This window comes from Balaenoptera ricei, chromosome 1, assembly GCF_028023285.1.
Source record: "Balaenoptera ricei isolate mBalRic1 chromosome 1, mBalRic1.hap2, whole genome shotgun sequence".
In the NCBI taxonomy this organism is placed as follows: domain Eukaryota; kingdom Metazoa; phylum Chordata; class Mammalia; order Artiodactyla; family Balaenopteridae; genus Balaenoptera; species Balaenoptera ricei.
The window spans coordinates 395,523-423,114 of NC_082639.1; the positions used below are offsets into that span (position 1 = coordinate 395,523).

The 27,592-nt window shown below is 64.7% G+C and overlaps 3 protein-coding genes across 7 annotated transcripts; all 3 read right to left on the reverse strand.

The window, feature by feature from the left end:
* Window positions 1-1,632: 1,632 nt before the first annotated feature.
* TNFRSF18 (TNF receptor superfamily member 18) lies at window positions 1,633-4,383 on the reverse strand. The gene is made up of 5 exons (XM_059894193.1): window positions 4,209-4,383; window positions 3,238-3,360; window positions 2,298-2,385; window positions 1,920-2,122; window positions 1,633-1,854 (listed from the first exon to the last, which is right to left on the reverse strand). The coding sequence occupies exons 1-5, from the start codon at window positions 4,381-4,383 to the stop codon at window positions 1,727-1,729; spliced, it is 717 nt and encodes a 238-aa protein (XP_059750176.1). The 3' UTR covers window positions 1,633-1,726.
* Window positions 4,384-8,733: 4,350 nt separating this feature from the next.
* On the reverse strand, window positions 8,734-11,599 carry TNFRSF4 (TNF receptor superfamily member 4). Of its 2 annotated transcripts, XM_059894206.1 has the most exons (7): window positions 11,416-11,599; window positions 11,034-11,156; window positions 10,484-10,591; window positions 10,159-10,225; window positions 9,326-9,522; window positions 9,034-9,162; window positions 8,734-8,934 (listed from the first exon to the last, which is right to left on the reverse strand). In XM_059894206.1, exons 1-7 carry the CDS (start codon window positions 11,555-11,557, stop codon window positions 8,864-8,866), a joined length of 837 nt encoding a protein of 278 aa, XP_059750189.1. In that variant the 5' UTR covers window positions 11,558-11,599; the 3' UTR covers window positions 8,734-8,863. The 2 variants fall into 2 exon arrangements, with proteins under 2 accessions (XP_059750189.1, XP_059750199.1); XM_059894216.1 differs by lacking the exon at window positions 10,484-10,591.
* Window positions 11,600-14,651: 3,052 nt separating this feature from the next.
* Window positions 14,652-27,579, reverse strand: SDF4 (stromal cell derived factor 4). 4 transcript variants are annotated; one of them, XM_059942756.1, is made up of 8 exons: window positions 27,489-27,579; window positions 24,043-24,394; window positions 21,065-21,201; window positions 20,466-20,579; window positions 16,713-16,763; window positions 16,247-16,405; window positions 15,869-16,044; window positions 14,652-15,200 (listed from the first exon to the last, which is right to left on the reverse strand). In XM_059942756.1, the coding sequence occupies exons 2-8, from the start codon at window positions 24,345-24,347 to the stop codon at window positions 15,024-15,026; spliced, it is 1,119 nt and encodes a 372-aa protein (XP_059798739.1). In that variant the 5' UTR covers window positions 24,348-24,394; window positions 27,489-27,579; the 3' UTR covers window positions 14,652-15,023. The 4 variants fall into 4 exon arrangements, with proteins under 4 accessions (XP_059798739.1, XP_059798660.1, XP_059798808.1 ...); XM_059942677.1 differs by lacking the exon at window positions 27,489-27,579 and adding an exon at window positions 25,433-25,558; XM_059942825.1 differs by lacking the exon at window positions 27,489-27,579 and adding an exon at window positions 24,812-24,901.
* Between the last annotated feature and the right edge of the window lie 13 nt (window positions 27,580-27,592).

Below are 27,592 nucleotides of genomic sequence, written 5' to 3' on the forward strand. Positions count from 1 at the left end.
GGGCGAGTCCCACCGTCCCCGCCCCCCCGCGGGGCAGGAATCCCCCCGCCCGCTCCGCGTCACCCCGCTGCCCCCGCACTGACGTCCCAGGTGCCTGTTCCACGCAGGCCGCCCGCGAGGACTTTCCGCGCTGCGTCAGCTGAACGCACTCTGCCGCCAGGCCCTCGACACCTGACTCACAGCCTCAGCGGGGGCTGGGCCAGGGCTGGGGACCCCTTTCCCATACGAGGGAGTGGGGCAGTCAAGGGACCCAGAGGTGGGTGGCGGAGGGGTTGGCAGGACAGGAGATCTGGCCTGGGGACAGAGGGGCCAAGGGGTGTGGCCGGCAGGTCCTGGATCACCTGGCTGTCTCCCCTGAGGTTGCTCACTTGGCCCCAGGGGCTGCCCAGAGCCAGGAGCCAAGGGGCTGGGAGAAGGGTTTGAGGGAGGACTCCTTCCCCTGTGGGTGGTCCCAGAGCCTCCCCGCCTCCTTCCAGGGGTGGAAGCGGGCTGTGCCCCATGCGGTGGGGGATGGAGGACGAGGCAGAGCCCTCTCTCCTCCACCTGCCTGCTGTGAGCTGGGCCCACCTGCCCACTGGGACTGGGTCGGGGTCAAGGGGCTCTCCTGGGCAGCGCGCAGGTGGGAGGGGAGGGCATGGTGGGTGGGGGAGGTGCGGTGCCGGAGCACTGGAGCCACAGACAGACAGGTGGCCGGGTGGCCAGGTGTGCCGGCACCTGGAGAGTGCCGCTGCTGAGACCGGACTCCGCTGGCCCGCCTGCCACGCCCCGGATGCCACGGACTCCTTATCAGACTCCCCAGGCGTCAGCCCTGTCAGGAGGCTGAAAAAATACTGCTCGCCCCTGCTGGGCAGGACCCCAGGACCGTGCCCCGAGGGAGAGGGTCCTGTGAGGTGATGGAGGCCAGTAGGAGGGCTTGGAGAGAGGGCGGGAGCCATGCCAAATGAACCAGGCCATCCTGAGGCTGTCCACATCCGCCAGGAAGTGTTGGGTATAGAAACTGACCTTGCCCCGGATTGGGGACCCCAGTGACGCAAGGGCCGGTGCCTCACAGGGGCCAGCAGCATGTGCAGCCAGCCCGGAACCAGAGGCCGGAGCAGCGGTGGCCCAGAGACCAGACACACACCGAGGACCCCAGTGTCCCAGCAAGTGCCAGGCAGGCCACTGGAGGACAAGGGTTGGACAGGGCAGCCAAGCGGCACAGACGGCACGCGTGCAGCGCAGCAGGCCCGCCCGTGGTCTCGGCTGAGGGCTTGCGTCTAGGACTGGACCGGCCCTAGCTTCTACCCCAGCCGCTCTCCCACCCAGGCTGGGAGGGGGCTGTGAGCGCCGGCGGGGGAGACCCCCGAGCCTGTCCCCTCCCCGCCCCAGCACACGACCACTCAGGCCCCTGGACGAGCGTTTATTGAGTGGCGCCTGCGGCCAGGCCCTGCGGTCTCACAGCCTCCCGTCCTGGGAGCCAAGGACTCACAGGCCCCACCCCGGCGGGCCCAGCGAGAGAGGCAGGCAGCCACGGTGCGCCTCTGTCCCCCTGGGGTCCAGCCACAGCTGCCGCCTCTTCTGCGTGATCCGGGGCACTGGTCACCGTCACCATCCCCCACCTGCTTCTGCCATTGCGGGGAGCAGGGCCGGGCCCAGAGCTGGGGCCCCACGGCAGGGCCCAGAGCCCTTGCTCCTGCGGGCCAGCCTGGGCCAGCTCCGGGAGGGTCTGGCACGGGCCCTCTGGGCCTCACACCCACAGGTCCTCCAGGCGGCCCTTGTTCTCCGACAGCGGCTCGCCCCGCTCCTCCTCAGGGAACGGGCAGCTGCAGGCGTCCTCGGGCGGGGGTGGCGGGGCCTCTAGGAGCAGCTGCGTCTCTGCAGAGCGGCTGCGGTTAGCAGGCAGGCAGGGCCCCCCTCCCCGTCCCCAGGGCACAACTGACCTGGGGGCCGCGCCCTCTGCCTCCTCAGCTGCCAGATGTGCAGGCTGAGCTGGGTCACGGTCACGGCCAGGATGCAGGCGGCCAGGGCGAGGAGGATGGCGGTCAGCAGGCCGTGCGGCTCCGTGGGCGGCAGCCCTGGGCTGCACACGGCATCGTGCGTCTTGTTCCCGGGGAACGCGGTGGGAAACCCAAGCTTGGAGCAGCTGGGACGCACGGACACAGAGCCCTCGGTCAGCCCTCGGCCACCTGAGCAGCCCCTCAGCAAGGCTGCTGCCCTCCGAGCCGTCTGGGGGTCACTGCACCAGAAGGGACAGCAGAGGCCCCACCCTAGAGCCCGCCTGGACCACCCGGCCACCGGAAGTCCCCACCAGGACTCACTCTGCCCAAGGTTTGCAGCGGCCCTCGCGGCCCCCAGAGAAGGTCCCCGCAGCACAGTCGATGCACTCGAAGCCGAAGTTGAACTCCCCTGGAGACAGACGGACAGACAGACACAGGCTGCAAGGGCGGCTGGGGTGGCCGAGGTGAGACCCACCTGGTGTCTGGGTCCACAGCACAGGGACCCCCACCTCATCCGTTTGACAGGGGCCCCTGGTGGCCACAGGACCGGGACCTGGGATAAATCAGGTCCCCCGTGTGCCCCTTTCCAGGGCAGGCCATGACTCTGGGCTGAGTGGAGGGTCCCTGAGGGGATATGGGGGAGGGGAGGGACCTGCCTGCAGAGGCTGGAGGGTGTGTGGCGGGAGGAAGGGGTGGAAGCCGAGGCCAGGCAAGAGCCAGGCTGGGCCTTCGCTTGGTCCGGAGGCCGGAGGGCGGGAGACTGGGGAGGGTCCCGGAGAGAGGGGTGAGGCTCTGCCCCAGTCTCCTCTAGGCCCGGCCCCGTCCAACCTCACACAGCCCCCCCTCCGCCCTCACTCCCCCGGCCCACATGTGCTCAGCCAGGCCTCCCCCATCGGGTCAGGGTGGGTGCAGGACCTGGGCGTAGTCAGAGCCAGGGCCTAAGGGCCAGACAGCCTCTGGATACCCCCACTGTTCCTCACAACCAGCACTTAGGGGGATCGTCTCTGGATGGAGAAGCTCAGGCCAAGAGGGAGAAGGAAGGGCTCCCAGCGCCACACCAACAGGAGGCACTGTGACCCCAATGTGGGCTGAGATGCTAAAGCCAGAGAGCGCCCCCCTGCCCCGCCAGGGCGCTGCGAGACCCCCGGCGCTGGCGCCCACCTGCCCGGAGGACGTGTCCGTACCCCCCACTTGCGAGCTTCCTTGCACACCTGCTGCTGTGAGCTCCGGCCTGCCCGGGCCACCCCCACCTGCCACTTACCTACAGGCCGCGCCCACTGGCCAGGCGGACAGGAGTAGTACTTGCAGCTCTTACACTGGGGGTCTCCACAGTGGAACTCAGGCTGGACACACTGGCAGCCCAGCTCAGGACAGACCCCCTGAGCTGGGCAGGGGACAAACAGCCCTCTCAGCAGCTGGGCCGAGCCGCCCTCCCCGGGGCGCCCCGCTCCTGGCCCTCCAGGGAGATGGGGGTGGCAGGGCAGCACGCCTGTCTGGCAGCCAGGGCCCTGGCTCGGTCCAGCTGTGCCCCTCCCTCCTGGGCACCCAGCTCCGCCACCCACCAGGCCTGGCTGCACCCCCCAACTGTCCCAAGTGCTCCCACCCAGGGTGGCCATGACTCGGCATGTGACCCTGAGCCGCTCCTGCCGGATAAGGGAGTCGCCTGGGAGACCTACTCCCCCTCCCCTGTCCGGGTCCTGCGCTGCCCTCAGCTGCCAGGACCCTTGAGGCAGCCTGCCCGTCCCTCCCTGACCGCCGTCCATGGCTCTGCCCAACTGAGACCCGGACTCTCAGAGCCCCCTTCCCACTCCCCACGTCCTGGCAGGGGGACACTCTGGGTGTTTTCCCTGCAATACTGTCCCCAAACTGACCCATTCCACCTGCCCCTCACCCATAGATGCAGGTCTGAGGCAGGGAGCTGGGAGAAAGAGGGGTGCAACCCCAAACCGGGCAGGAAGTGGCCTGAGTGATGGCCAAGGGCTCGCTCCCCACTCGGAAGGAACGGGGACAGCCCTCCTCCACCTCGGGACGCCAGACCTGCCTTGCGGAAGGCTCCTCCACCCCTTGCCCCCCACCACCCTCCACCCCCAGGCCACTGGCCCGGTCTGGGCCGCTTCCGCCTCCCCGGATTGCGCTGGGGTCAGGGCTCTGGACCCGGAAAACTCGCCCTGAGCACGGGGGGACGGGGCGCCGCGCTCTGCCCTCCGCGCAGGGGCTCCCGGCCCGCCTTACCTGGGGTGCACGAGCGGCAGCAGCGCGCGCTGGTCCCCGTCCCATGCAGATGGCGGCCGGGGCCGCAGCTCAGACCCCCGGGGGGGCGCTGGGCCAGGCCCAGCGCGCAGAGCAGCGCGACGCCGCACAGGGCTCCGCGCGCGACCCTCGCCCCCATGGCACCCGCGGCACCCATGGCCGCGCGCGGCTCCGCGGTTTTAGGAGGCCGGCCCCTCCCGGACACGCCCAGACCCCGCCCCGCAGGCCGACCTGCCTCTGCCACTCCCCAAGGGGGCCCGAGGAATTGTTCCCGTGGGGGACCCCCAAGACTCTGCGACTCCAAATCCAGGGCATGGGCAGAGGTTTGCGGCAGTGAGACTGCTCTGGAGATTTCCACGGCGGGCACGTGTCATCACACGGCTGTCCAAATCAAGGGACGCACGGCACGGAGGGACCCTGGTGTCAACTAGGGACTCTGGGTGACATGACCTGTCAGTGCAGGTTCGTCGTGTGTAACAAATGCACACTCTTTGGGGATATTTATGGGGGGTAGGCTTCCCCTCACTGTTGCCGTGAACCTAAAACTGCTATAAAAGATAAATTCTTTTTTTAAAAAATTCAAGGGATGGGAATTCCCTGGCGGTCCAGTGGTTGGGACTCAGTGCTTTCACTGCCATGGGCCCGGGTTCGATCCCTGGTCAGGGAACTAAGATCTGGCATGTCCAGAGGGACCCCAAGGGAGAAGAGAAGGTCCCATCACAGGCTGCAGAGCACCTGAACACGGAGGAGGGGGCGTGCGGGAGACCCACGTGGGGGGGTGACCTTGGGGGATTCCTAAGTGATCATGGCCTTTGGCCCAGGCATTCTTGTCCGGAAACTAAATATGACCCAAATGTGTGTGCCTGTCGGGGGAAACACCGCACGTACCCCAAGCCACATCGTGGGGGGGGGGGCGGGGGGGAGGGAGTCAGAAATGTTTTCTATGTAAAGCTTGTGGCCGCAGGGCCTGAAGGAACTGGAGTGTGGGTGGGCACGGGATGCGGGGTGGCAGACGGTGCCCTGAGTCATTGGGGGTGGGGTGCACCCCCAACAAGGGTGGACTCAGCCGGGGCCATTCCTGGCTGAGCCCCCTCTCCACCTTCCTCAGGGGGACCCCATGGGCTTTTAAAGATCTTCTCTGACGCCCAGAGCAGATGGGATGAGGCACTTTATCCTCTGTGAAGCCTCCAGACCCCAGACCCCACACCTACCAGAAGTCCTCGAATCCCAGCACTGAGCAGCCTCAGAACCCATCCAGGCATCAGGACAAGCCCCCTGCCCCCGCTTTCTGGAGATCAGAACAAGCTCCCCGCCCCCCGCCCCAAACTGGCCAACTGGGCCTGGCCGGGCTCTTGACATGCAAGCCCCCTCACAGCCACACACACACCTGTGGGCTGCAGCCTCGCTGCCTGCTGGGAAGAGCTGGCGAGGAGAGACCAGGGCATTGATCGAACCCTGACGCTCGGGGAAGAGGGCGCTGCCCAGGCTGCAGCTCTGCTGGGCAGATGTCAACCCAGATCTCCCTACACAAATCCAGTCATCCTGGAGGATGTGGACGGCCGGCCCCGACGGAGCTCTTGAGCCACAGAGAACTCAGCCTCCAACTCACCGTGAGACTGTCTCTTGTCTGTCTGAGCCTCAGTTTCCCCACCTGGCACCAAAGGGCTTGGGGGCCCGGCCTCCCACAGGAAGCCTCCCCAGATTGCTTGGCCCTCCAGTTGAGGCTTGGTACAGGAGCAGGTGGAGACCTCTGGGAACGCTGCAGGGGTGGGCAGTGGGGTGCCAGGAATGTGACTCTGGTGGCGCCCACGGGCTGGAGGTGTGTTGCCGGCTGTGACCTGGTGACCTGGGCAGACCCAGAAGACTTGGTTTGAGACCCTTTGAGACCTGCAGCTGCCGCCTCACCTGATGGGGCAGCTGTCCTTTTCAGAGGGAAATGACAGGGAGTAGCAGTGTTGTGACTCAACTACTGTTCTCAAGTCCCAGGAAGCGCAGGGCCCTCCTCAGAGAAGCAGCTGGGCCCTGCAGGAGACGGAGCGGTCTCCAGCACAGCTCCGGCTGCTAGGGGGTAAGGTGAGGCCACGCTCTCGGAGGAACCCCCAGACCTCGGCTCATCTCCTAGATGGGGAGGAGGGGCTGAGCCATCCCTGGACCCCAGGGAAAGGTGAGGAGTGGAGAACCCGGCAGTCCTGGACCTTCTGCGTGTGTTAAAGGCCTGAGCAGTCCGGTCTGTACCAGGATGGCGTCACCCCAATTCTGGTAAGCGCCTGAGAAAATATGATAAATCCCCTACAAATGACGCTTGTCCGACGAGGTCATATCTGGTGGCCCTTCTGGAAGCTGGGCCAGCCCAGCAGGCACCAGGGGGCAGCTGTCTGCCCGAGGGGGGCTGCCAGCCGCGGCAGCAGGAAACCAGAGGCAGGGTTGTGTGTAACCAGAGGCAAAAGCGCCGTCGGGGACGGGGGCCGGCGTCTGCCCCCCTGTCCCTGAGGCTCCGGAAGGCCCCTCCCACACAGACACAGGGTTACTGTGGAGCTTCTGTAACCAGGCACTGCGGGGAGATGACTTCTATCTGCTCGCGGTATTTTCCTGTACTCTTTGAGCAGCTCACCACATTTTTCATCATTTGTCTCAGCTCACACAAGTGACGCGCGTTCACGGGGCAGAGGGTCCCAAGCAGAGTCCAGGGGTTAACCTGGAGGTCTGTGGGGGGGGGATGGGGAGCCAGGCGGGGCCCTGGAGCAGGGAGGGGCCAGGGTGGGTGCCTGTGGGCCCCCCGGGGGGTGGGGGGAGCTCTGGCGGGGTTTCACGCGGGAGGGGCGGTTGTCAGCAGAGACAGGGAGTAGAGAGCGTGCTTAGCGGCAGCAACCAAGGAAAGTGAAGGTGACCAGCCTCCTTCCACCCACCCGTCAGCTGTTCAGAGGTGGAGCCACCAGGCCGGGGGCAAGGTGGGGGGGCTCGTGGCCTGGGGAGCAGCTGGGAAGTTTGGGGAGGAAGCCCACGACCTTGACCTTCCATTCCCCAAGGACCTGGCCCCTCCCCCAGGCCCCTCCATCAGGTCCCTTAGCCTCTCTGCACAGCCTGTACACTGCCCAGGGACCACAGGCCCCAGGCCAGTGGTGCCTATCTGCTGCCCATTTCCAGGGACGTATTGTGTTCACCGCTGCAACCCGAGATCTTTCCAAGAACACGTGGATGGTTCGGTCTTCCCTTTGCCCCCGGGAGGTCCGAGGGACCAGCCAGGGGTCAGAGGTTTGAGGAGAGGTGGGAGGGCCTCCAGGGCAGCTCGGCGGAGAAAGCCAGCCTGAGAAACTGGGGGGCGGGGGGGAGGCGGGGCGGGGCGGGGGGGGGCAGTACACGTGTCAGGGGCGGACCTTTGGGTGCTGTGAGGGCGCTGGCCTGTGGCATGGTGCCCAGTCCTGGCCTGCAGGTGGGTGAAGGGAGGGAGCACGCTGGGAGCTCAGAGGTGTGCGTCTTTGCCAGGTCCACCAGCGGGGGGCCTCGGGTTGTCGCATTTCTCTGCTCCCCCCTCCCACCCCCACCCCACGCCCAACCCCCCCCCCCCCCCCCGCCCAGCACCACGGTGGTCTTTTATTTCCGTTCGTAGTAGCTCTTAAATCTATCACAAACCCCGAGGGCGCCAACTATGGGCTGTCTATGGGCTGTGGAGCGTTTCCACGCTGGCCCGGGGCTCCCTGCGCTCAGCTGAGCCGTTTAACCCGCCCGCCTCGCCTGCACAGAGGGGCGCTGGGGGGCGGGGGGCGGGCCACAGCCCACAGCTCAGTCCTGTGCCCCCGGGGCGGGTTCGGCCCCAAGTCTGCGCAGCTGCCAGAGCAGGGGCTGCCCCCAGTGCCAGCCAGCGGTCCTGTCCGACCACTCGGCCTTGTACAGCCGACGCTGGTGCCCACGGACGCTTGGGTTTCCCACCCGGGAACCTTTTCACATAAAGCTGCACACTTTGTTCGCGCCCAGGGTGGACGAAGGGTCAGCCCAGTCAGGGCCTCCAGTTTCCCTGAGACACGGAGCTGGCCTCAGGGGACTCAGGGGCCCTGCAGGCATCAGTGGGGGTCCCAGGGTCACCACACACCCAGGTCTAACAGGGCGTGGGGTTTGAGAAGAAACAGACACTCGTGCCCCCTCCCGGGAGGGGCCCCAGAGACCCTGAGGGCATGTCCTAAAACCCCCTTTGGGACCAGGGCCTCAGGGTTCCCTCCCACTCCCGCTAGCACCCAGCCCAGCAGCCCCTGCCGGCCCCTCCCAAGTAGCCCCGGAGCGGGAGCCTGGGGTCCACTAGGCCGGGTTAGCGTAGCATAGCGCTTGACAGGCAGGGCTCGCGACTCCCCAGTGCACTTAGTTTGGCTGCCACGCGCCCCAGAGGCCCTGGGATGTGCCCGGGGAGCAGGACAGCAGCCCCGGAGTCTCTGAGGGAGCCGGGCGAGCCCCTACCCCACGCCCGGCCCCCGTGGTGTGCAGCCCTCGGACCACTGGTGCCAGTCAGAGGCCCACATTCGCCAGCGTCGTTTATTGGGGGCCCACCCTGGGCGGGGAGTGTGCACAGCACACGTAGCGGGGCCCGGGGCGCCTAAAACGGCACAGGGCGGGGGCGGGGCGCCAGCTCCTACGCCAGCGGGCGTCGCTCAGACCTTGGCCGGGCTGGACTTGGCATCGGCGTGCTCCTCTTGGATGGGGGTCCGGAAGCTGTTTGCCCCTGGGGAGGAGGACGGGGTGCGAGGTGGGAGGTGGGAGGTGGCGGGGGTCCCACGCCTCCCGCGGGCAGCGTGCTCTGGGGCCCGCTACGAGCACTCACCGGGGGGCTTGGGGGCGTTGGGCGTCAGCCTCCAGGCCCTGTGGTGCAGGAGCAGGGCCAGCGCGGCAGCCACGGGGGCGAGCAGGCCCAGGCCCAGGCCCAGGCCCAGGACAGCGGCCAGCTCGGGGCCTGCGGGGAGGCAGGGCCCGCTGGGGTGGGGTCCACCAGGGAAGGAGCCCACCGCAGGAGGGCCGCACCGAGGCCAGAGGGCAGCTCCACCCGCCCTCCCTCCCCACCCCACCCGCCTTGGGCTGGGGGAGGGCCCTGCTGGGGCGAGGCCAGGCCCCCTTACCCTTGGGGGGCTCTGCGTGGGGCGTGGAGGGCCCCTGTGAGGCCCTCGGCCAGGTGGTGGTGGGCTGAGCGGGGGTGGACCGGGCTGCGGGGCCCTGGGTCTCCCAGGCTGGTGTGAGTCGGGGGCTCCTGTCCTCACAGACAGCGTCCGAGCTGTTGCTGGCCGCCCGCAGTGTTCGCTTTCCTAACGAGGTGCAGCTGAGCGGGGCAAGGGTGTTGATCAGGCCAGAGTGTCCCCCACCCAACTCGTGCCCCACCAGTGGGACGGGCCGAGAACGGGGGCAGGACCAGGGAGATGTGAGGAGCGACGGGGGTCCACCGCGGGTCACTCAGGCAGCATCAGAATCCAGCCCAAAGGCGGCGAGGAGAGAGGCCAAGGGCCCTGCCAGCCCCCAGGAGCCTGGGCCCCCCGGCCTCCCCCGCCTGCTCAGCCTGCTCCCCACACCCGCTCCCCTGACCTGTCCCCGCCTGCGCCTCTCTCTCCCAAACCCCCGCCTGCTCTTTTCCTGCTCCCACCGGGTCAGCTCAACAAGGACGGGGGCCCCTCAGCTGTGAATGAGTGAGGGTCTCACACCCTCCCGGGCCTGGGCTGGGGTCTCACGGGCTCCCCACTCCAGCCCAGCAGGAAGGCCAGTGGGAGGAGGCTGGGCCAGGGCCGAGCAGGGGTCATGGGGGCGGGGCAGGGACCATCGTCGGGGGGGCCTATCATGGGGGGGATGGGGCCACGGGGTGCCGGGCCCCGGAGCTCCCAGCCAGCAGCCTCCTACTCCCAGACCTGACCCCTGGCTCCCAGACCCCAGGCCGCCCAAACCCTCCAGCCCCGGGGACACTCACTTGGTCCAGGGCTGGCAGGCCTGGTCGTTGCCCAGGGAGAAGTGTCCTGGTGGGCACGGGGCACAGTCTGCAACAGAGTCAGCAGGCTCTGCCCATCTGCCGCCCCTGGGGGGCCCAGACGCTCACCCCCCCAGGGCCTCCCGCAGCCCCTCTCTGCCTACATGCCATCCACTGGCCACGACCCGGGAGGCCCCCAGCCCCTGTCTTGGCCTGACCTGCTGGGGGGAGAGGGCACTCGGCCAAGGCTGGGGTCGGGGTGCTGAGGGGAGGTGACAGCGTGTGAGGGACATGCTCCTTCCACATGGTTCCAGAGGCCCCCCCTCACCAACTCCACGCTTGTAGCCATAGCCGTCCTGGGGCTGGGTGCCCGGCCTGCAGCCGCAGACCGTGTCTCTCGTGGGTGTGCATCTCTGCTTGGGCTCGCTCCCACTTCCTGGGGGTCGGGTAGGGTGGGCGCAGTCAGTGGGGAGGCCAGAGGCACAGAGCAGGCTGGAGGACCGAGGCTGAGGGTCTGCAGCTGGCTCCCCCAGACCAGCAGCCCCCTCGCAGCTGGGTGGCCTCTGGTCCTCTCCCATCCCCGGATGCCATGTCCCTCTTGGCCACACGGCCCCAGGGGTCACCCCGTGGCAGCTCTGCCCGCCCTTGCCACCCCTCCTCCAGCCTGCACAGGACCCTCTGTGGTCCTTGACTCTGGGTCTCACCCACCCAGCCACGTGGCCCTGGCCCTCTGGGAGGGGGAGGTGCCCTGTGGGTGGCCTCAGCTGACTGTGGGACTCTGGGGCAGGGGAGGGCAGACCCCGGCGTGGTCTGGGGTTTGCTCCGAGGCCCCGTGTGACGTGGGCACCAGCGGGGCCGGGGCGCCTGGCGGTGCTCACTCTGGTTGCACTGTGTGCAGGGCTTGCAGGCCTCGTAGTTGACCGCCTCGTTGTAGAAGCCGGGCTCACACGGACGGCACACCGTATCCCGGGCGTGGGTGCAGCGGCTCTCCATCCCATGACCTGCCGCGGGAGGCCGGGCTCAGAGTTCCCCACGGCCTGGCCTTCCCCGCAGCAGCCCCCGACCGCCTCTGGCTGGCCCACCATCCCAGGCGTGGCTCCAGGTCACCCACTCGCCCTAAGTCCACACGCCCCACGATGCCTGCACCACGTGACCCCATCTGCAGGTCCCTACCTCTTCATCCCTGTGTCCCCTGACCCCGTCTCCTCATCCTGGGTCCCTGCAGGCACCCCTCCCCAACTCCACGTCCAGGCCACTCACCTGGCTGGCACTCCTTACAGCACCTGCTGCCACTGGGGTAGGTGTCCCCAACACAGCTGAGCTGGGCCGCAGCGCCCAGCGCGAGCCCCAGCAGCAGGAAGGCCGAGCCCGGCGCCCTGGGTGGCTGGGCTCCCACGCACATTCTCGGCTCCTCTCAGCCCCACAGCTCGGGAGTCTGGGGTTTTTCCTTGCAGGATGTGGCTATAAGGGCTGCGGGGGAGGGGTGGGGAGGGCAGGAGGAGGGGACCAGGAGGAAGGAGGCCCCAGGAAGCGCTGGAAGGCAGCCTGTCTCCCGGCCCTAGGCTTCTCTTCTGCCCTGGGCGCCAAGGCCCCCAACCCGGCAAAAATGGCCATGGGCCTCAGGCTCGGCCCAGCCAGCAGCTGCAGTGTGCAGATCTGGGGCCTGAGTGAGGACCCACAGCCCCCCGACCCCTGCCAGGGCCACCAGGCCAGGTCCTCCAGCCCAGCTGGTCTGCACTGACCCCTCCCACTGGACCCCTCCCACCCCTGTCTCACGGGGATACTGGAGCCCCTTCGGCCAGGCACGCTGGCTGTCCCCCTGCCCTGGCCTGCCCAGCCTGGCCACGCTGTCCAGACTGGGATGGTCTTGGGATCCCTCCACCTGGCTCACTCCTGCTGGGTCCCCCCTCTCTCTGCAGGGCAGACCCCTCAAGAGGAGCGGGGGGCCCACACTGATGCCAGTCCTCACCCCTGCCCCACAGAAGTGTGCCCAGAGTACATGGGGGAGCCAGGGCAGCACACTGGGTCAGGCATCAGGTGCAGGGGGAGGGCTGGCGGTGTCCAGGGCTCCAGGGCACGGTCACTGGCCCAAGTGTCCGAAACTAGCTCGGACCAATGTCCGCAGCTCTGGTGGGTCAGGTGCCTCATGGCCAGTGCCCACAGTGAGTGCGCAAGCACGTGAGGACGTGTGTGAGGATGTGTGAGACAGAGCAGCTGAGCATCCGTGACCACAGCAGGCATCAGGGACTGAACTCACATTAGTGCCCTAAACCCACAGGTGGAAGCCTGATCCCCGTGCAGCTGTACTGGGAGACGGGGGCCTCTTAGGAGGCCATAAAGGCTGGGTGGGGTCACAGGGTGGGCCTGATCCAGTGTGACCTGTGTCCCTACAAGAGGAGGAGGTCAGAGCACAGACACGCACAGGGCACGACCACGTGAGGACACGGGGAGGAAAAGGGCCTCAGGAAACACCTACCCTGCCCACTCCTGGGTCTCTGGACGTCCAGCCTCCAGGACTAGCAGAGGGTAAACGTCTGTGCTGCAAGCCACCCGAGCAGACCGAACATGTGCTGCTGGGCAAGCCCTGCCCGGTGCCCTGGGGGTGGCGTGTGCCTGGGAGCGTGTGCCAGACGTGTGTGCAGCACGCGTGTGTGGCGCGGGCTCCACATGCCGGGATGTGTGTGTGCTGCTCCCATGAGCACCTGGGCATATGCCCGGGGCGGGGGGGGGGGGGGTCCCGTGAAGACAGACTCTCTGCTCTGCCCCCTGGCCGGCCAGGGGCCGTCTCCCTAAAAACTCTGGAGGCCAAGCCAGGCTCTCCCTGCGCCACACCCACCCCGGGTTTGGGGTGTTCCCACAGCACTGCTGGGACAGGAAAGAGAGCTCCCATGTCCTCAGGACAGGTGGGGAGGGCCTTTGTGCCGGCCCCCCGTGGGGCACGAGGGAGAAGGAGCACAGGTGCCCACGCACACGTGTGCACATGCTCCCTCCCAGGCGAAGCTCTGATCCTGGTGGCCCAAGGCAGGGAGGCCGTAGTGTGTCTTTGGTGCTTTTAAATCTGAACCACGAGACAGGATTATCTGCTTAATGGTTAACCTGAAGTTTCAGGCTTGTTGTGGGGGGGAGGGGGGCCTCCCGCAGTGTCTGGAAACCCCCCTCCTCCTGGGGGCACAGGTAGGATGTGGGGCTCCCTGCCCACCTGCGGGAAATTCCGCCAGCCCGCTCCGCCTGCGCCTGCGGGCAGGGGCCACCGCAGGGTCGCCGCCCTCAGCCTCCAAAGAGAGGGAGGGTCCACGGGGGAGGGGCAGAGCGCCAGGCGGCCTGCTGTGCACACGTGTGCGTGCCCGTGTTGTGCCCCGTCTCCCACTGACGGTGAGAAAAATTATCTTAAGACAAACCATAGCCGCTGAGGTGGAGGTAACTCGGGGTCTGGCGGGCAGCACCCCACGCCTTACGGGGGCCATGGTGGGGGAGGCCGCCCGGCCCCTGCCCAAGGCCCCGACTCCGGGCCGCGCACGTGCAGGCCCGCACCTCTGCCCCAGCGTCCCACCTGCTGGTGGCCACCCGCCCACACGCCCAGAGCCACGGGCCCCGCCCTCCCAACCCGCCTTCTGGTCTCAGTTCTGAAAACAGTCTTTCCTCTTGTTTGTCTGGAAACCGGCCCAGATGTCGCAACACCCTGCTCCTCTGCGGCGGCCCCTCCCCACGCTGCTCGGAAGCAGGTCATGTGGGCAGCTCAGGGCGGCCCCTCTGCCCACCCGGCCCGAGCCTCCGGACCCCCTGGCCCGGTGAGCCGTCCACCGAGGCACCATGGGCCACGGCTCAGGGCTCTGAGGGGGGCCCGGCGGGGGCGGCGGGGGGCCAGGTTCGTGGGTACATAGAGTGGAGACCCTCCCTTGTCATTTAACCCTCACTGCCCACACTCCCCCCAGCCCGCACCCCAGCCAAGCCAGCGGGCATGCCAACCCCGGGGGAAGGGCCCGGTGTGGTGGTGGGACCGCAGCCGGGGGGACCAGGTCTCGCCCCTCCCGCCAGAGGCTCCTGACCCCCCAGGCCGCCCCTCCCCGCCCCCCCACCACGCCCCAGGCCAGGACTCTGGGCGGCTCTTGGGGACTCCCCCAGTTCTTTGCCCCCAGCCCCGCGCCCTGGGGGCCCAGGGCTTGTCCTCAGAGCCCCCCCTCCACCCCAAACTCCCATTTCCTCCCAGCCCCTCCCAGGTGGCCTCACCCAAGCCTGGACTCCAGCTCCTGACTTTAAATCTGCAGCCCAGACCCCCAACTCCCACCCTGCAGGCGGCCCCTCCCTGTCCCCCACCAGGACGCCGTCCCGCCTGGCCGGCCCCATGTCGTCCTCCCCGGTGTCGCAGGTGACCACCGGCGCTAGCAAGCCCCTGTTCTAACCAAACCGCCCACCGCAAAGCTTCAAGTGGAAGCCGCCTGGCCACAAACATCCGAAGTATCATCTCCGTGTTTTTTTTCCCACCAAAAAAATGAAGCTGGGAGAAAAAGGCAACTATATTTTAAAGTAAATTAATGTGATTCCTGTCACCAATACTCGCGTTTCCTCGGAGACTGAACGCCACGGGGCCGGCGGCTCTGAGGCCCCTTCCTGACCCCCCAGCCGCCGGCTGCTGGTTTCCAGCAAAGCCTTCATCTCTCAGTTTTCAAGGAAACGGCAGGAGCTGCGTTATTTCCCACGCTGTGGCGAGCCTGCAGGGCCTGATGTGGTCAGTGCCTCCGGCACAAGGGCTCCCAGTTCTCAGAAGCGAGAGGCAGCGAGTACGCGGGAATGGAAGCGCAGCCAGCCGGCGAGGGCGGCGGGGGGCCCGGGGCGGGGGGCGCGGGGGGCGCGGGGGGCGCGGCCGCGGCTCAGAACTCCTCGTGCACGCTGCGGGCATAGTCCACCAGCTTGCTGCCCGTGAAGAACTCGCTGTACTTGAGCACCTCCTCGGGCTCCAGGAAGTGGTTCTGGTTCTCATCGGCGATGGCGATCATCTGCTTGGCCTCGTTGAGGGCGCTGAACTCGTTCATGGGGTCCATGTAGTCCTGCAAGGGCACCGGCTCAGCCCCGCCACAGCCCGTGCCGCCCCAGGCCGAGGCGTCTCCTCACGTTCAGCCCGCGCCCGGCCACGCGGCCGAGACCCCCCGCCCGGAGGACGCCCCGCGCGGGCTGGCACCCCTGCCTCGGCAGGGCTGTGACGCCACAACCGGCTACAGGAGGTGAGGCCTTGTTTGAAATACCCCGTGAGCTGGCAGGACAGAAGCTGCGGGGCAGGGAGGTAGGAGTGTTCTAGAATGTTCTGGAAGGTGGGCGCCAGGCCGGAAGTGGCTCAGGGCCAGGCAGCCTTCACTGGCATGGGTAGCTCCCCGCCCACATCAGGGTGCCCGGCCACGGAAGGGCAGGACAGGGAGGAGGCTGGCCCTGGAGCGGGGCACACGCACGTGGACCGACTCGGCCGCCGGGATGGCAGGGCTGACGGGAGGGAGCTCCGGAACCAGAGGTCCCGCCAGCTGTCAGCAGGGATCAGAGAATTCTGGCTAAAATGAAATGACTCATCCAGCGACGGGGAAAAACAAGCCCCACGCAGCACCTACACGCGACACCAGTGAAGACGCTCCCGAGGCAGGAGGTGGGTCCAGCGGCGCGCGGCCTTCCTGCCCCAGCGTCCGGCCAGGCCGACCCTGCTTCCCGGAGCGGCGGGCCCCACACCCACCTCCAGCTCCGCCATGGTCACGATCCCATCGTGGTTGGCGTCGATCAGCTCCTCGAACTCTCTCTTCCTGTCTCGCACCCAGCCGTCATCCACGTCCTGGCCCTGCTGGTTCTCCACGGTGCCCACGGGCAGAGAGATGAACTCGGACAGCGAGAGCTTCTTGTCACCATCCTGGTCTGCGGGACACGGGGGCAGTCGTCAGACTCCAGCGGGCGCGGGACCACCGAGGCCACTCAGGAGAAAACTCAACTGATGGGGCTTTGCTGCCAGGTTTTCAGTTTGCGCGGTTTCGGCCTGACCCCAAACAGCGGCTGGACAGCCCCCCCAGGCCACCCAGCCCAGGACCGGCCCGTGCTGCCCTCCGCGGCCGGGCCTCACCCAGGTCCCGGATGATCTCCTTGACCATGAACTGCAGCATGCCGCGGCTGTGCTCGGGGTGCAGGAACGACAGGAACTCGCTCTCCGTCAGCAGCAGGTCCGGGGGCGGGTTGTCCGCCTGATACCAGCGGTCTTTGAGGTTCTCCAGGACTTCCTGTGCTGAGAGAGGCGCATCCGTCAGGACCCGCGCACACCGGGACCCCTGCACGCATCCAGAAAATTCCGAGACACGCAGCCCGAGGACGGGGGCGGTCAGCTCGGGATGTGGAGGCACCCGGGGCCAAGGGCCTGGCCCTCGGAAGGGTCCTCAGCCCCCGGGGGGCAGATACACAGACGCCCCAAGATGCAGACGCAGACCCTCAACCAAAACAGACCCCCACCCCGGACACAGACCCCCTCAGACACAGCCCCGCGCCCGCCCGGCCCCGGGAGGCGGGCCGCCAGCTCCGTGGGAACAAAGGCCCACCTGCTTCCCTTCCGTCTCCGCCCGTGCGCGCACCGTCCACCGGGCAGGGCTCTGAAGGAAAACTCAGTTTCCAGATATGACTCACGCGTCCCCTGCGCGATCCCCGCTACCCCTGCCACTGTGGAAGGCCCGGCGCGGGGCCCCTGGGGCCGGTGGTCGGTGACGACCTGGGTGTCCCGCCGGGGAGCGGGGAGAAGCCGGCGCAGCGCTCCGCACGCTCACCCGGGGCCCAACTCCAGCTTCCGGCTGGGAACAGGGACGCCCGGGCCCGGCCCGGTCGCGACAGGGAGAATCCCACACAACGCCTGTGGCCTCACACCTCGTGCCTTCTGACGGACAGAAGAGCCGTGGCAACTACAGGTTCGCCCACTGCCTACCTGCCCGGCCACGGGGACAGGAGTGGCGGGACGGGCACAGGCTTGCCGTGTCTACCCGGAGCCTGCGAAACGCGACCTGATCTGGAAAAAAGGTCTTTGCAGATGAAATTAGTAAAGGATCTTGAGACGAGACCACCTGGGATTCAGGTGGGCCCTAAGCCCAGGTGTCCTTGTGTAAGAGGAGATGAGATTGGAGAGCAGTGGCCACAAGCAGGGACGCTGGCAGCACCAGAAGCTGGAGGCGGCCTGGAGGGACCCCGTCCGTGGTGCAGGGGACGGCGACCCCGGGGGGGCCCACCGAGCTCAGCCCTCCCCCCCACGCTCTCTCCCCTCTGGGACCCTCGACAGCTGCTTTTCATTTCTGATGCCCCAGAGCTGCTCATCCCCCGTCCCAGACTCATGAACACACGGGAGTGAGGTGAGGGCTGGGCGGGTGGAGACACCATGAACTCCAGATCCAGGAAGAACACGTCCCGACCCCACACACCCCCACGGGAAAGGGCGCTGAGGACGGACAAGCAGGCACAGGCGGCCGGCAGCCGCCCCAGGAGCCAGTGCTAAATCCCCAATGCTGGCAGGAGGACAGGGGCCCCCCCAGGCACCTCTACAGGACACGTTCAGGGGACAGCCTGAACCCAGGACAAACAGTGGAAACACAAAATGGAGACAAACATAAAAATGGCCAACAACCATTTCAGGAAGAAAATAACATCTTATTTACAGGGTTTAAAAACCAGCAGAGGGGCTGCCCTGGTGGCGCAGTGGTTAAGAATCCGCCTGCCAATGCAGAGGACACGGGTTCGAGCCCTGGTCCGGGGAGATCCCAAGTGTCGTGGAGCAGCTAAGCCCGTGCGCCACAACTAGTGAGCCTGCGCTCTAGAGCCCACGAGCCACAACTACTGAAGCCGCGCGCCTAGAGCCCGTGCGCCACAACTACTGAGCCTGCGCTCTAGAGCCCACGAGCCACAACTACTGAAGCCGCGTGCCTACAGCCCGTGCACCACGACTACTGAGCCCGCATGCCACAACTACTGAAGCCGCGCGCCTAGAGCCCGTGCTCCACAACAAGAGAAGCCACCGCAATGAGAAGCCCGCGCACCACAACGAAGAGTAGCCCCCGCTCACCGCAACTAGAGAAAGCCCGCGCGCAGCAACGAAGACCCAACACAGCCAAAAATAATAAATTAAATAAATAAATAAAACCCAGCAGAACCAAAATCCTGGGTGACACCACATGAACTACGAAGGAGGCCTCTATACCGCCCAGAACAGAGTAAAATGGTCTTGACTTAGACTCTGGTCAACAATACTCTGAGAAGAAAAAAGTAAAGCTGTAAGATACAAACCCCCTGCCCACAATGGGCAGCCCCCATGGGCACACCTGGAAAGCTGGGTACCCCATTCACACCTGTCAGGCCACCAGACAGGATCATGTGACTGCTGAGAAAAGAAAGTGGGGTCTCTAAATCCCACACTAGCAGAGAGAAAGATGAAAGGAAAAAAAAGAAATATCAATAGAAACAGAAATGAGCTTAACTCATCTATTACCAAGAAATTCAGACTAGCTCACAATATAAAGCTAACCTCTACGTAGTCCATAAAAAAACAAAATGCTTTGGAAAAACCAAGTCTCAAGGGCAGTTCACAGGTGAATTCTACCAAACATGTGAGGAGGAGGCCATACCAATCTCCACAATCTCTTCCAGAGGAGAGAAACAGAGTGAACACTTCCTAACTCATCCTGTGAGGTCCTAACACTAAAAGCAGAAAGGACACAAGAAAACTACAGACTGATGTCTCGCAGGAATATAGACGCAAAAACATTCAACAAAATATTAGCAGATCAAACCCAACGACGTACAAAAAGACTTACACATTACCACCAAGTGGGATTTATCCCAGGTAGGCAAGGTTGCTTCAACGTCTGAAATTCAACTGATATTCACATCAACAGGCTAATGAAAAGAAATCACGTGGTCGTATCAATGGATGCAAAAAAGCATCTGACAAAATCCAACACCCATTCATGACGAAAACTCTCAGCAGACTAGGAACAGAGGGAACTCGTCACCTTGATAAAGAACATCCACAAAAAACCTACAGCTAAGATCATAATGGTGAGAAAGTCGAAGCTTTTCCACTAAATTCAGATTTAAAGCAAGGATGGCCCTTCTCACCACTGCTCTTCAACGTCGCACTGGGAAGTCCTAGCTGATGCACTAAGACAAGAAAAGGAATAAGAGAGACACTGATTGGGAAGGAGGAAATAAACCGTTTTTGTTCAATGATGTCACGATCGCCTATGTAGAAAACCCAAAAGAATCGACAAGAAACTCCTGGAACCACTGAGCAAGCACAGCAAGGCTACAGGATGGAAGGCTGACATACAGAAGCCAATCGTTTCCCTGCACAACAGCAGGGAACAGCGAAACTTGGAATTAAAAACTAAAGAGCAAGTGCACACAGAAAGAAGGCACAGATTGCAACCCTGATGGCAGACAAGAGAGTCCCGTGCTAAAAACACCGACCCTGACAGAGAACAGTGGCGCCCACAGCACATCTACAGACATGACAGTAACGAACATCCCTGGACCAAAGAACACAGTGGCAGCCCTCACAAAGCCGAGGCGGGAAGGGCCACAGACACCAACAGGAGGCCATGACACAACCCCGACGGCCAGGTGGACGTGAGACAAACAGGGTAGCGCCACAGGTACAGAGACGTCCCAGTAAAAATCCAGCACACACGTGTCCATCACGAGAAAACGACACGCTGGATGACAATGGCAGGGACGACCCGCCGAGTAAAGACCGAACAGGAGAACACAGGAAGCACACGGCGCTCTGACAAAGCCCCCAACGAGCCGAACTCGACACCCGGCTGCGAACGAACCCCCGGGAGGGACGGGATGGCACAGAGCTGGACACAGTAACCAGTGAAGGTCACAAGTACTCTTCAGTGGCGCTTCAGGACTTAGCTAAAAGGCATCAAATTTTGTACCAGGGAGACGGGTTTTTAAAGGAACGTCTCTGAAAAGCTAAGGGGAGAGCTGGCCGGGACCGCGGCCTCCAGGCACCTCAGGCAGGAGCCCCCACTGGCCTCACCGACTCCCGGGGTCGGGTCTCGTCTGACGCTGAGGACCTGTCCCAGCCGAGACTTGCTTCCCGGTGCTTCCGCCACCTCCTCCCCGGAGCTCAAGCCCACCTGAGGCCACCGGCCGCCCCTACCCACCCACGGCACCTGGAGGGTCCTGGGGGCTCTGCCAAACGGCCCCGCAGGAGCGCCCGGCTGTGGCCACACCCACCTCGCCCACTTCCCTCCCAGCGTCTGTGCTGCCACACGCGCCACACTGGCCACGGGAGGCCAAGCCCTTACTCTCTTCGTCGACGTTCAGGTCCCACTTATTCTTTATCTTATCGGCAACTTCTCTCTCATCATGGCCTTTGCTCGCCAGAAACTTCACCTTGTACTCATCCCATGACACACGGCCTGAAAGAGCAAAACAACTTGTTAGGAGGTTTAACAACGAACGCTTTTTTTTTTTGGCCGTGCTGTGGGGCACGTGGGATCTTAGTTCCCCGACCAGGGATCGAACCCGAGCCCCTTGCGTTGGAAGTGAGGAGTCTTAACCACTGGACCACCACGGGAGTCCCAACATCGAACATTTTTAAAAAGACGTATCTAGTTACTTTAAGCCGTTGATCCAAAATCCTTGTGATAAGGGCATCTGTAGAGGCAGGGGCAGCAAAACACGGCTCCAAGCTTCACGCCAGAGCCTAGCCCCGCGGTCCTCGCCTGGTCCTCGCCTGCACGGCAAGCTGGCGTCTGTCTCCCAGGCAGCACCTGCAGGCCCCTCCTGCCTCTCACCTCCTGTTCCTGGGCCCTCGGCCTGGAGCCCCGCCCCCCCCACACCTCCAGGCACCGCCCTCCGCCGGCAGCCTCAGGCCATCAGGGTCAGGGCGAGGTTGGCCTACCGTCACCGTCGGGGTCCACGGCACGGAAGTGCGCCCTGCTCTCCGCGATGGCCTCCTGGAAGTGCTCGGCCGTCTTCTCCATGATCCAGTGCTGCATCTCCTTGGCACTGATCCTTCTGTCGGTGTTCAAGTCCACCCTACAGGCCCACGAGACGTGTCAGGCGAGGCCTCCAGGGCCCCGACAGACGGGTGGACGGACAGAAGGATGGCCAGAGGGGTTCTGCAGGCAGCCGCAAAACCACCATGAACAGCAACACATCCCACCCAACGGTGACGCAGGAGAAGTCGGGGGGATGTGGGGGACACAGTGGGGGAATCAGGGAGGACGCTGGGCAGTGTCACTACCCCATCAGTCTCGGGACCACTGGGAGGGGAACAAACCTCCCCCCCCTGCTGCAGGACGGGGAGAATCGTCAACCCAGTTCCACAGACCCACACACTTGGGACTCACGATGAGTCCCTGGTAACAGGACCGGAGCTCAGACACCGGAGCGCAGTCGTGTCTACTCGCACAAACACAGCCAGCGAGACAAAGAAACAGCTGTAGGTGCAAGTGTGCCGGCAGCTGTACACTCCGCACACACTCACGTGCATATGGGGGTGTGTGCATGGCTAGTGCACACCCGTGGACATGGCTCAGAACACACGTGCATGCATCGGTCGGCACACACACACATACACACAGGAGAGGACTACAGACAATGACGCCCCAGCAGCAACGCCCACACCCGCTGCCGGGGCCCGGCGTCTAAACCCCACTCTCCCGGGAAACGAACCAGCGCTCCCCGGAGAACTGGCTGATTCTAGGGCTGAGGCAGCAACACAACAAGATGAAGCGAAGCTGGAGCGGCTGGCATTGCAAGGAACAAGGAAGCGCTCACGAGGGGCGGGGCGTGGGAGGGGAGAACAGCGACAAGGTCCGGGCGGCCAAGGCTGGCACGAGGTGGGCGGCCAGACCAGCAGCGCGAGCTGCGCCCCCGCCACAGCGCAGACGCCGCCCACGAGGCCGCCCTCCTCACGGGACTCCAGGCCACAAGGCGGGTCCTCCCCTGAGCTTCGCTCCCACCCCCGGGAGGGTGGGCTGCCCCCGAGCGGCTGCCAAAGAGACGGGAGGACAGGACGAGGAGCGACTCCCCACGGCAGACACCCCCCGAGCCAGGTGACCAGGCCGACAGCCCCCGTGACGTCGCGCGGACGTCAGGTGCCCTGATGTGATGTGACGCGAGCGCCACCTCACCTCTGGGCTCTTCTTTCCAAAAACCACAACCCCTGTCTAACCAGGAGAACACACAGCAGACAAACCCCAAGTCAGGGACATGCTACAAAACACCTGAGCGGTCCTCCTCAAAACCGTCAAGGTCACGAAAAAGTCGGCTCCCGGATGGGATCCCGGGCAGAAAGAGGGCCCTGAGGCAGCGCGTGACCTGCAGCCTGGGGCGCGGGGAACAGCAACGGAGCGCCGTCGCGCCTCAGTTTCCACACATGCGCCTGGGTCTGCACCTTTCTGTAATCCTAAAACCACTCCAGAATAAAAACCTCACTTAAGAAGTGCTGTGCAACATTACTTCTGTTTGTTCAAAGCTAGGTCTTGAGGCTACGTGTTTGATCTGCCCCGGGCGGGGGGCAGGGGAGGCAACAGCAGCTGGCAGGGGCCCCACAGGACCCATGGTGGCACCTCCAAGCGGGATGGCTCTGGGGGGGTCTGAGTGAGAAGGTGAACACGGGCTAGGCGCTCCCCGATGACAACCCTGCGAGACACGGGACGTGTAAGGAAGACACACGACACGGGCTGATGCAGCCGAGCGCAGCTGCAACGGCCCCAGGACACCCTGCCCCCCCGCATTTCTCCGTGATCTGCTCTCCGCACCTGAACCCCACTCCCACCCCCAGAGCGGCTGTGAGGGAGGCTCTGTCACCACTCCTCCCCACTCCAGGGGACCCCTCGGCCCGGTGCACACGGCTGGCCCTCCTGATCCCTGGAAGAAGCCACGTGCCCTGTGGCCCCGCTCACAGCTTTCTTCCTGGCTTCACGAGACAGTGAGGTCTGGGCGCCGGACGAGGTTTCGGTCACTTCAGTCGCTGACAACGATCAGTTCCTCAAACTGAAGAGGGAGCACCCAGGGGGCCAGGCCGCCGGCTAGGCGCATCGGGGGACCACTGCCCCCGGCCCCGGTCCCCCACTTCACAGATGGGGACGCTGCCTGAGCTGGTCCCCCGGCCGCGTGACCCCTGTGTGCGCGCACAGCCCCCCACAAGAGAGTCAGTCTCCTTTCTGAAACCAAGAGCCACCCATCCTGGGTCCTGGCACGTGACCCTGGCGGCCACCGTGTCGCCAGTACCGAGAACCTGGGACCTGCCAGGCCAGCGCTGAGGCAGAGCCCCGGACCAGCCCACGGCCTGCGGGCGCCTAACCCACAACGCGTGCAGACAGCAGACCCATCGGGCCTGGCGGACCCATCCGGCTGGTGTCCCCGGGCCAAACCCCTCACCCTCTCCACCACCTGCCCCGTGGGCCCTGTTCCCCCATCACCTCAACCTGTCGTGGCTCCAGGCCAGTAAAACAGTACAGGCCCGTCTACACACGCTCACTGGAGCGCTGATGGCGGAGCGGAGCCGACGGCCGACCGTGCCCAGCGGCAGCTCCGCACGCGTGTGGCCAGTTGGCTCCGCGCCCACGGGCCCTGCCTCTAACTGGCACTGCGACCAGTCCCACGACCAGCAGGGTGCTGGCGCCTCCGCCCCACGCAGCCCTCCCCACACCCTCTGAGCCCCTGCCGGACACAGGGCGCAGCTCAGGGCTGCACGTCCCGCGGCTCAAACGCTGCCAACTTCCCAGGAGCACGTGTCACGGCACCAGCTCCGCAGCACGTCACCGAGGGGGGCCTTGTCACCTCTGTGCCGCGCGAAGCCAGGACTGGACCAACAGGGAGGCCGAGGCCAGCCACCCCACGCGCCCCGCAGGCCCCGCCGGCACCTACTTGGAGAAGATGAGCATCAGCTTCCTCCGGCTCCTCCGAGGCCCCGCGTCCTCTTCAAAGCCGCCCGCGTCCTTGCCCAGGAAGACCTCCTGGTGGAAATCCCTGTTCAGGTGTCCGTCCATCTCCAGCTTCACCCCGTTCAGGTGGTCCGGAGGCAGCATCTCGTTTTCCTCCCTGTTAGCCGCCCTCTCCCGGGCCGACGAGTGGTTGGCGGGCCGGGCGGACGCGTCCATCACAAGGACAGCCCCCAGGAGCCAGAGGCAGCGAGGGGCCAGGCCGCCGAGGGGAGCCTGCCTGGAGGCCATGGTGCCGGCGTCTGCGCTGCAGGAGGGCCTGCGGGTGTGGCCGGGAGCTGGGGGGCGGGGGGGGGGGTGAGGAGGCGGTGATCGCAGCCCGCCTACCACCCAGGGCAACGCAGGAGGCCCTGCAGCTGGCACAGCTGCCTGCGGCCAACGCCTGAGGCTGCCAGGGCCCAACCAGCACTTAATGGTCCACGAAGAGGATCCAGGGCCATCGGTTGATGGAGCCCCAGCAAACACTTCGCTAAAGACACGTTTACTTTGTAACACGAAATAGAAGCCCTTGGTTTCCAGGACCTAGGCTGGGCATCCTGTTTTCTCCTTTTTCCACTCCCCCCTCCAACCACGATGAGGTGGCCCTGCCTCAAGGTACGCCCCGCACCGCTAACCCTGCCCCTTCTCCAGGCCCACCGCAGCTGTCCCCAGCACGGCTATCCTTGGAGGCTGGCCCCAGAGTCACCGTAACTCACTCTCCGGATGCCAGCTCAGCACTCACGAGCTCCGGGACCTTGACTAAGGCACCTGCCCGCCTCAGCCTCAGACTCCCTGCCCCAAGGCGTTGTGAGGGCCTGGTGCCAGCGAAGCCCAAACCCACCGGGCAGGGAACCACCCCTCCCACTCCCCACCTCCATGACCCTTGTGCACACACACGTACACACGTAAACACAGCGTATACACACACATACACACACAGGTGCACGTACACAAGTGCACTCACGCACACATACACGTATGCACACACATACACAGGCAAGCATACACACGTACACACATATACACACGTACGCCCACATGTGCTCACGCGCACACAGACACAGGCGTCCTTGCTCATGTTCACACACACGAACACCGATAAGGCCAGAGTGCCCAGGAAGTCTGTCACCCTGGGCGTGCCCAGGCTTGGCGGTGAAGGAACAAGGCCACCCTCTGTCCACGTCAGGGATCCCAGGGCCACAGGCGCTCACACCCAGCACTCGGCCGCCCGGCCTCTCCCACACCTGCTCCTCCCCCGGGCCGCCTGCCTTCCCCCCCCCCACCCTATGGCTCCTCCTCCAGGTCCCCTCCCCACGTCCCACTGGGCTCCTCCGGACCTTCCTGCCCCTTAACGTGTTCCTCTCGGAGCTCGTCCACCCAGCAAACACCTGCCGGCCCTCCCAGGTGCCGCGGAGGCCCCCCTCCAGCAGGCCTGACCGGGAGCCGCAGAGGGAGGCCCCCCCAGGCCAGGTGGTGTCCAGGGTGAGGCACGAGGGGTTCGAACCACGGTGCCCTCCAGCAGGCCAAGCAGGCACCTGTGCTGGCTGGCAGCGCAGCCCACGGCCAGGGCCACAGGCTCTCCCCGGCTGGCAGCCGCCACCACTTGCTTCTCTGATGCCTCCTTTCTACCCTGCGTGCTCCTGACTAACGTCTCCCCTGGCAGGGGGACACCTCAGTCAGTCTGACAAGGACAGAGTAAAGGGACAAAGCAGGTGACTAAATAGTTAATCCCACTAAGGGATCATAAATAAAGGAAAAAGTATGGGAGACCCCTGTAAGTTAATGATCACTCTAGAAAGCAGGTTTGCTTAACCACAAAACCAAGCAGGCTTGCTTAGCAACAAACCATGCAACATAAGCACAAGACATGCCCCAGGACAATAAAATGGTGGAATGAGACCCACACCCTGCCCAGTAAGGTCAGTAAGTTAATGATTCCTAAGACACGCTCCTCTGCGCAGGCTAAAAACAAAAATATAAGGGAAAGGTGACACTATACTGAAACCTGAGATGCTTTACCATATTTTAGTACGCGATACCGCCTTTTTGCTCATTTCCACTGCGCCATGACAGTCCCAGTTTGACAATGTAGGGACAAGAAAACTCCCCGCCCGACGAGGAGGAGGAACTGGTGATGGAAGGGTGACATCTACTCAAGCATGAGGAAGAAGGTGGTCTTCTCCCCTGCCCACCTTCCTCTGGCTATAAAAATGTAGCTTAGTTCTCAGGGCAGAGCTCCCACCTGCCCGCTTGCATCTCTCACAAGCGTCCTACAGTAATAAACTCTTTCCTTAACTGTCACTCTGCTGCTCAGAACTGTTTCTGCGCCGAGACAGGAGAACCTTCGCTCTACTGTCTCCCGAGACGCGTTCCGTCGGTTTCAGGTCCTCTGGGCCCAGGTGCTATCTGGACCCCTGGACGAGATCCTGCTCTCCCAGCTCAGCTGGCTCATTCCTTGGAGGAGCAACTCGCACGGAAGGGCGGCCTCATGTCCCTCTTTCCGTGTCTGTGAGGGCCTGCACCCTCCCCACACCCACGAGAACCCACCAGCTGTGCTCTCTGTGTGGTCACCATCCCCCAAACCACGTTTACTGGAACTCCCACTTGTCCCTCTCTGAGGGCACCGCCCCAGCACCCATCACACTGTCCACACAGCAGGCCTTTCTGCTCTGCCACGATGCATATATTCCCCAAGCCCACGAGCAAACCAAGACAACTTCCTCCTGGTCTTAACGCCACTCTGCTGATCGGTGGCCATAAACACCAAACAGACTGGATTTTTCTTCTGGGAAGAAGTCAATCCCACATTCTGCTTATCTTGATGGGTAGTACAGGGAATGTTATTTACATGATATTTTGCACAAAGAGTAACCCCAAAATAACCGTGTAGGCATCAGAAGGTCGGGAACTTCCTCCCCTCCATTCACAACGTTTCTGTGCTGTGGTGAGCACAGGAGTCAGCCGCTCACTTCCCGCCCCAGGGGAAGAGATTTCAGAGCAGGGTCTGCCCCGCTGACTGGGGGACCCATCCCGGACTCCTGGACAGCCCTGGTGCCCGCTCTGGTGAAACTGATAAGAACATCGTCGTTAAAACGCAAACGCTTCTTCTAAAAGCTCCGTCCTCGGCCTCAGGAGTCGCACACGGCGTTGGCAACGACTGCCCCGGGCCGAGCCGGGTGTCCCGGGCCTCACCCGGACTTCGGACCCTCCCCACCCCCCGAACGGCGGGGCCGCGGCCGCCGACCCGGCTCCACGGACCCCCGACCCCGGCATCCGAGGGGCCCGGCCGGCAGCAGATGCCGGCCGCCCGAGGCCCCGTCGGCCTGCGGCGCGCCCCCTTCCCGCCGCCCCGGGGCCGGGCAGGGACTGTCACGTCCTGGGACCCTCACTCACCGGCCTCCCTCGCCGCACCCAGGATCCGCCGAGCGCGACCCGAGCGCCCGCGACGCCTCCAACGGGCCACCGCTTAGGCCGCGGCCATCATTCTTCCGGGAAGA

Excerpts from the sequence above, each read along its gene's own strand:
- TNFRSF4 (XM_059894206.1), bottom strand. The coding sequence starts at position 11,557 with ATGTGCGTGGGAGCCCAGCCACCCAGGGCGCCGGGCTCGGCCTTCCTG. Across the intron at positions 10,592-11,033 it reads CTGCACACAGTGCAACCAGA|GAAGTGGGAGCGAGCCCAAG; the intron begins GTGAGCACCGCC and ends CCCGACCCCCAG. Across the intron at positions 8,935-9,033 it reads CAACGCCCCCAAGCCCCCCG|GGGCAAACAGCTTCCGGACC; the intron begins GTGAGTGCTCGT and ends CCTCCTCCCCAG.
- TNFRSF18 (XM_059894193.1), bottom strand. The coding sequence starts at position 4,383 with ATGGGTGCCGCGGGTGCCATGGGGGCGAGGGTCGCGCGCGGAGCCCTG. Across the intron at positions 3,361-4,208 it reads CTGCCGCTCGTGCACCCCAG|CTCAGGGGGTCTGTCCTGAG; the intron begins GTAAGGCGGGCC and ends TCCCCTGCCCAG. Across the intron at positions 2,386-3,237 it reads CCAGTGGGCGCGGCCTGTAG|GGGAGTTCAACTTCGGCTTC; the intron begins GTAAGTGGCAGG and ends GTCTGTCTCCAG.
- SDF4 (XM_059942756.1), bottom strand. The coding sequence starts at position 24,347 with ATGGCCTCCAGGCAGGCTCCCCTCGGCGGCCTGGCCCCTCGCTGCCTC. Across the intron at positions 16,406-16,712 it reads CGGAGACGGAAGGGAAGCAG|CACAGGAAGTCCTGGAGAAC; the intron begins GTGGGCCTTTGT and ends CGCCTCTCTCAG. Across the intron at positions 16,045-16,246 it reads GGAGATCATCCGGGACCTGG|ACCAGGATGGTGACAAGAAG; the intron begins GTGAGGCCCGGC and ends CGTGTCCCGCAG.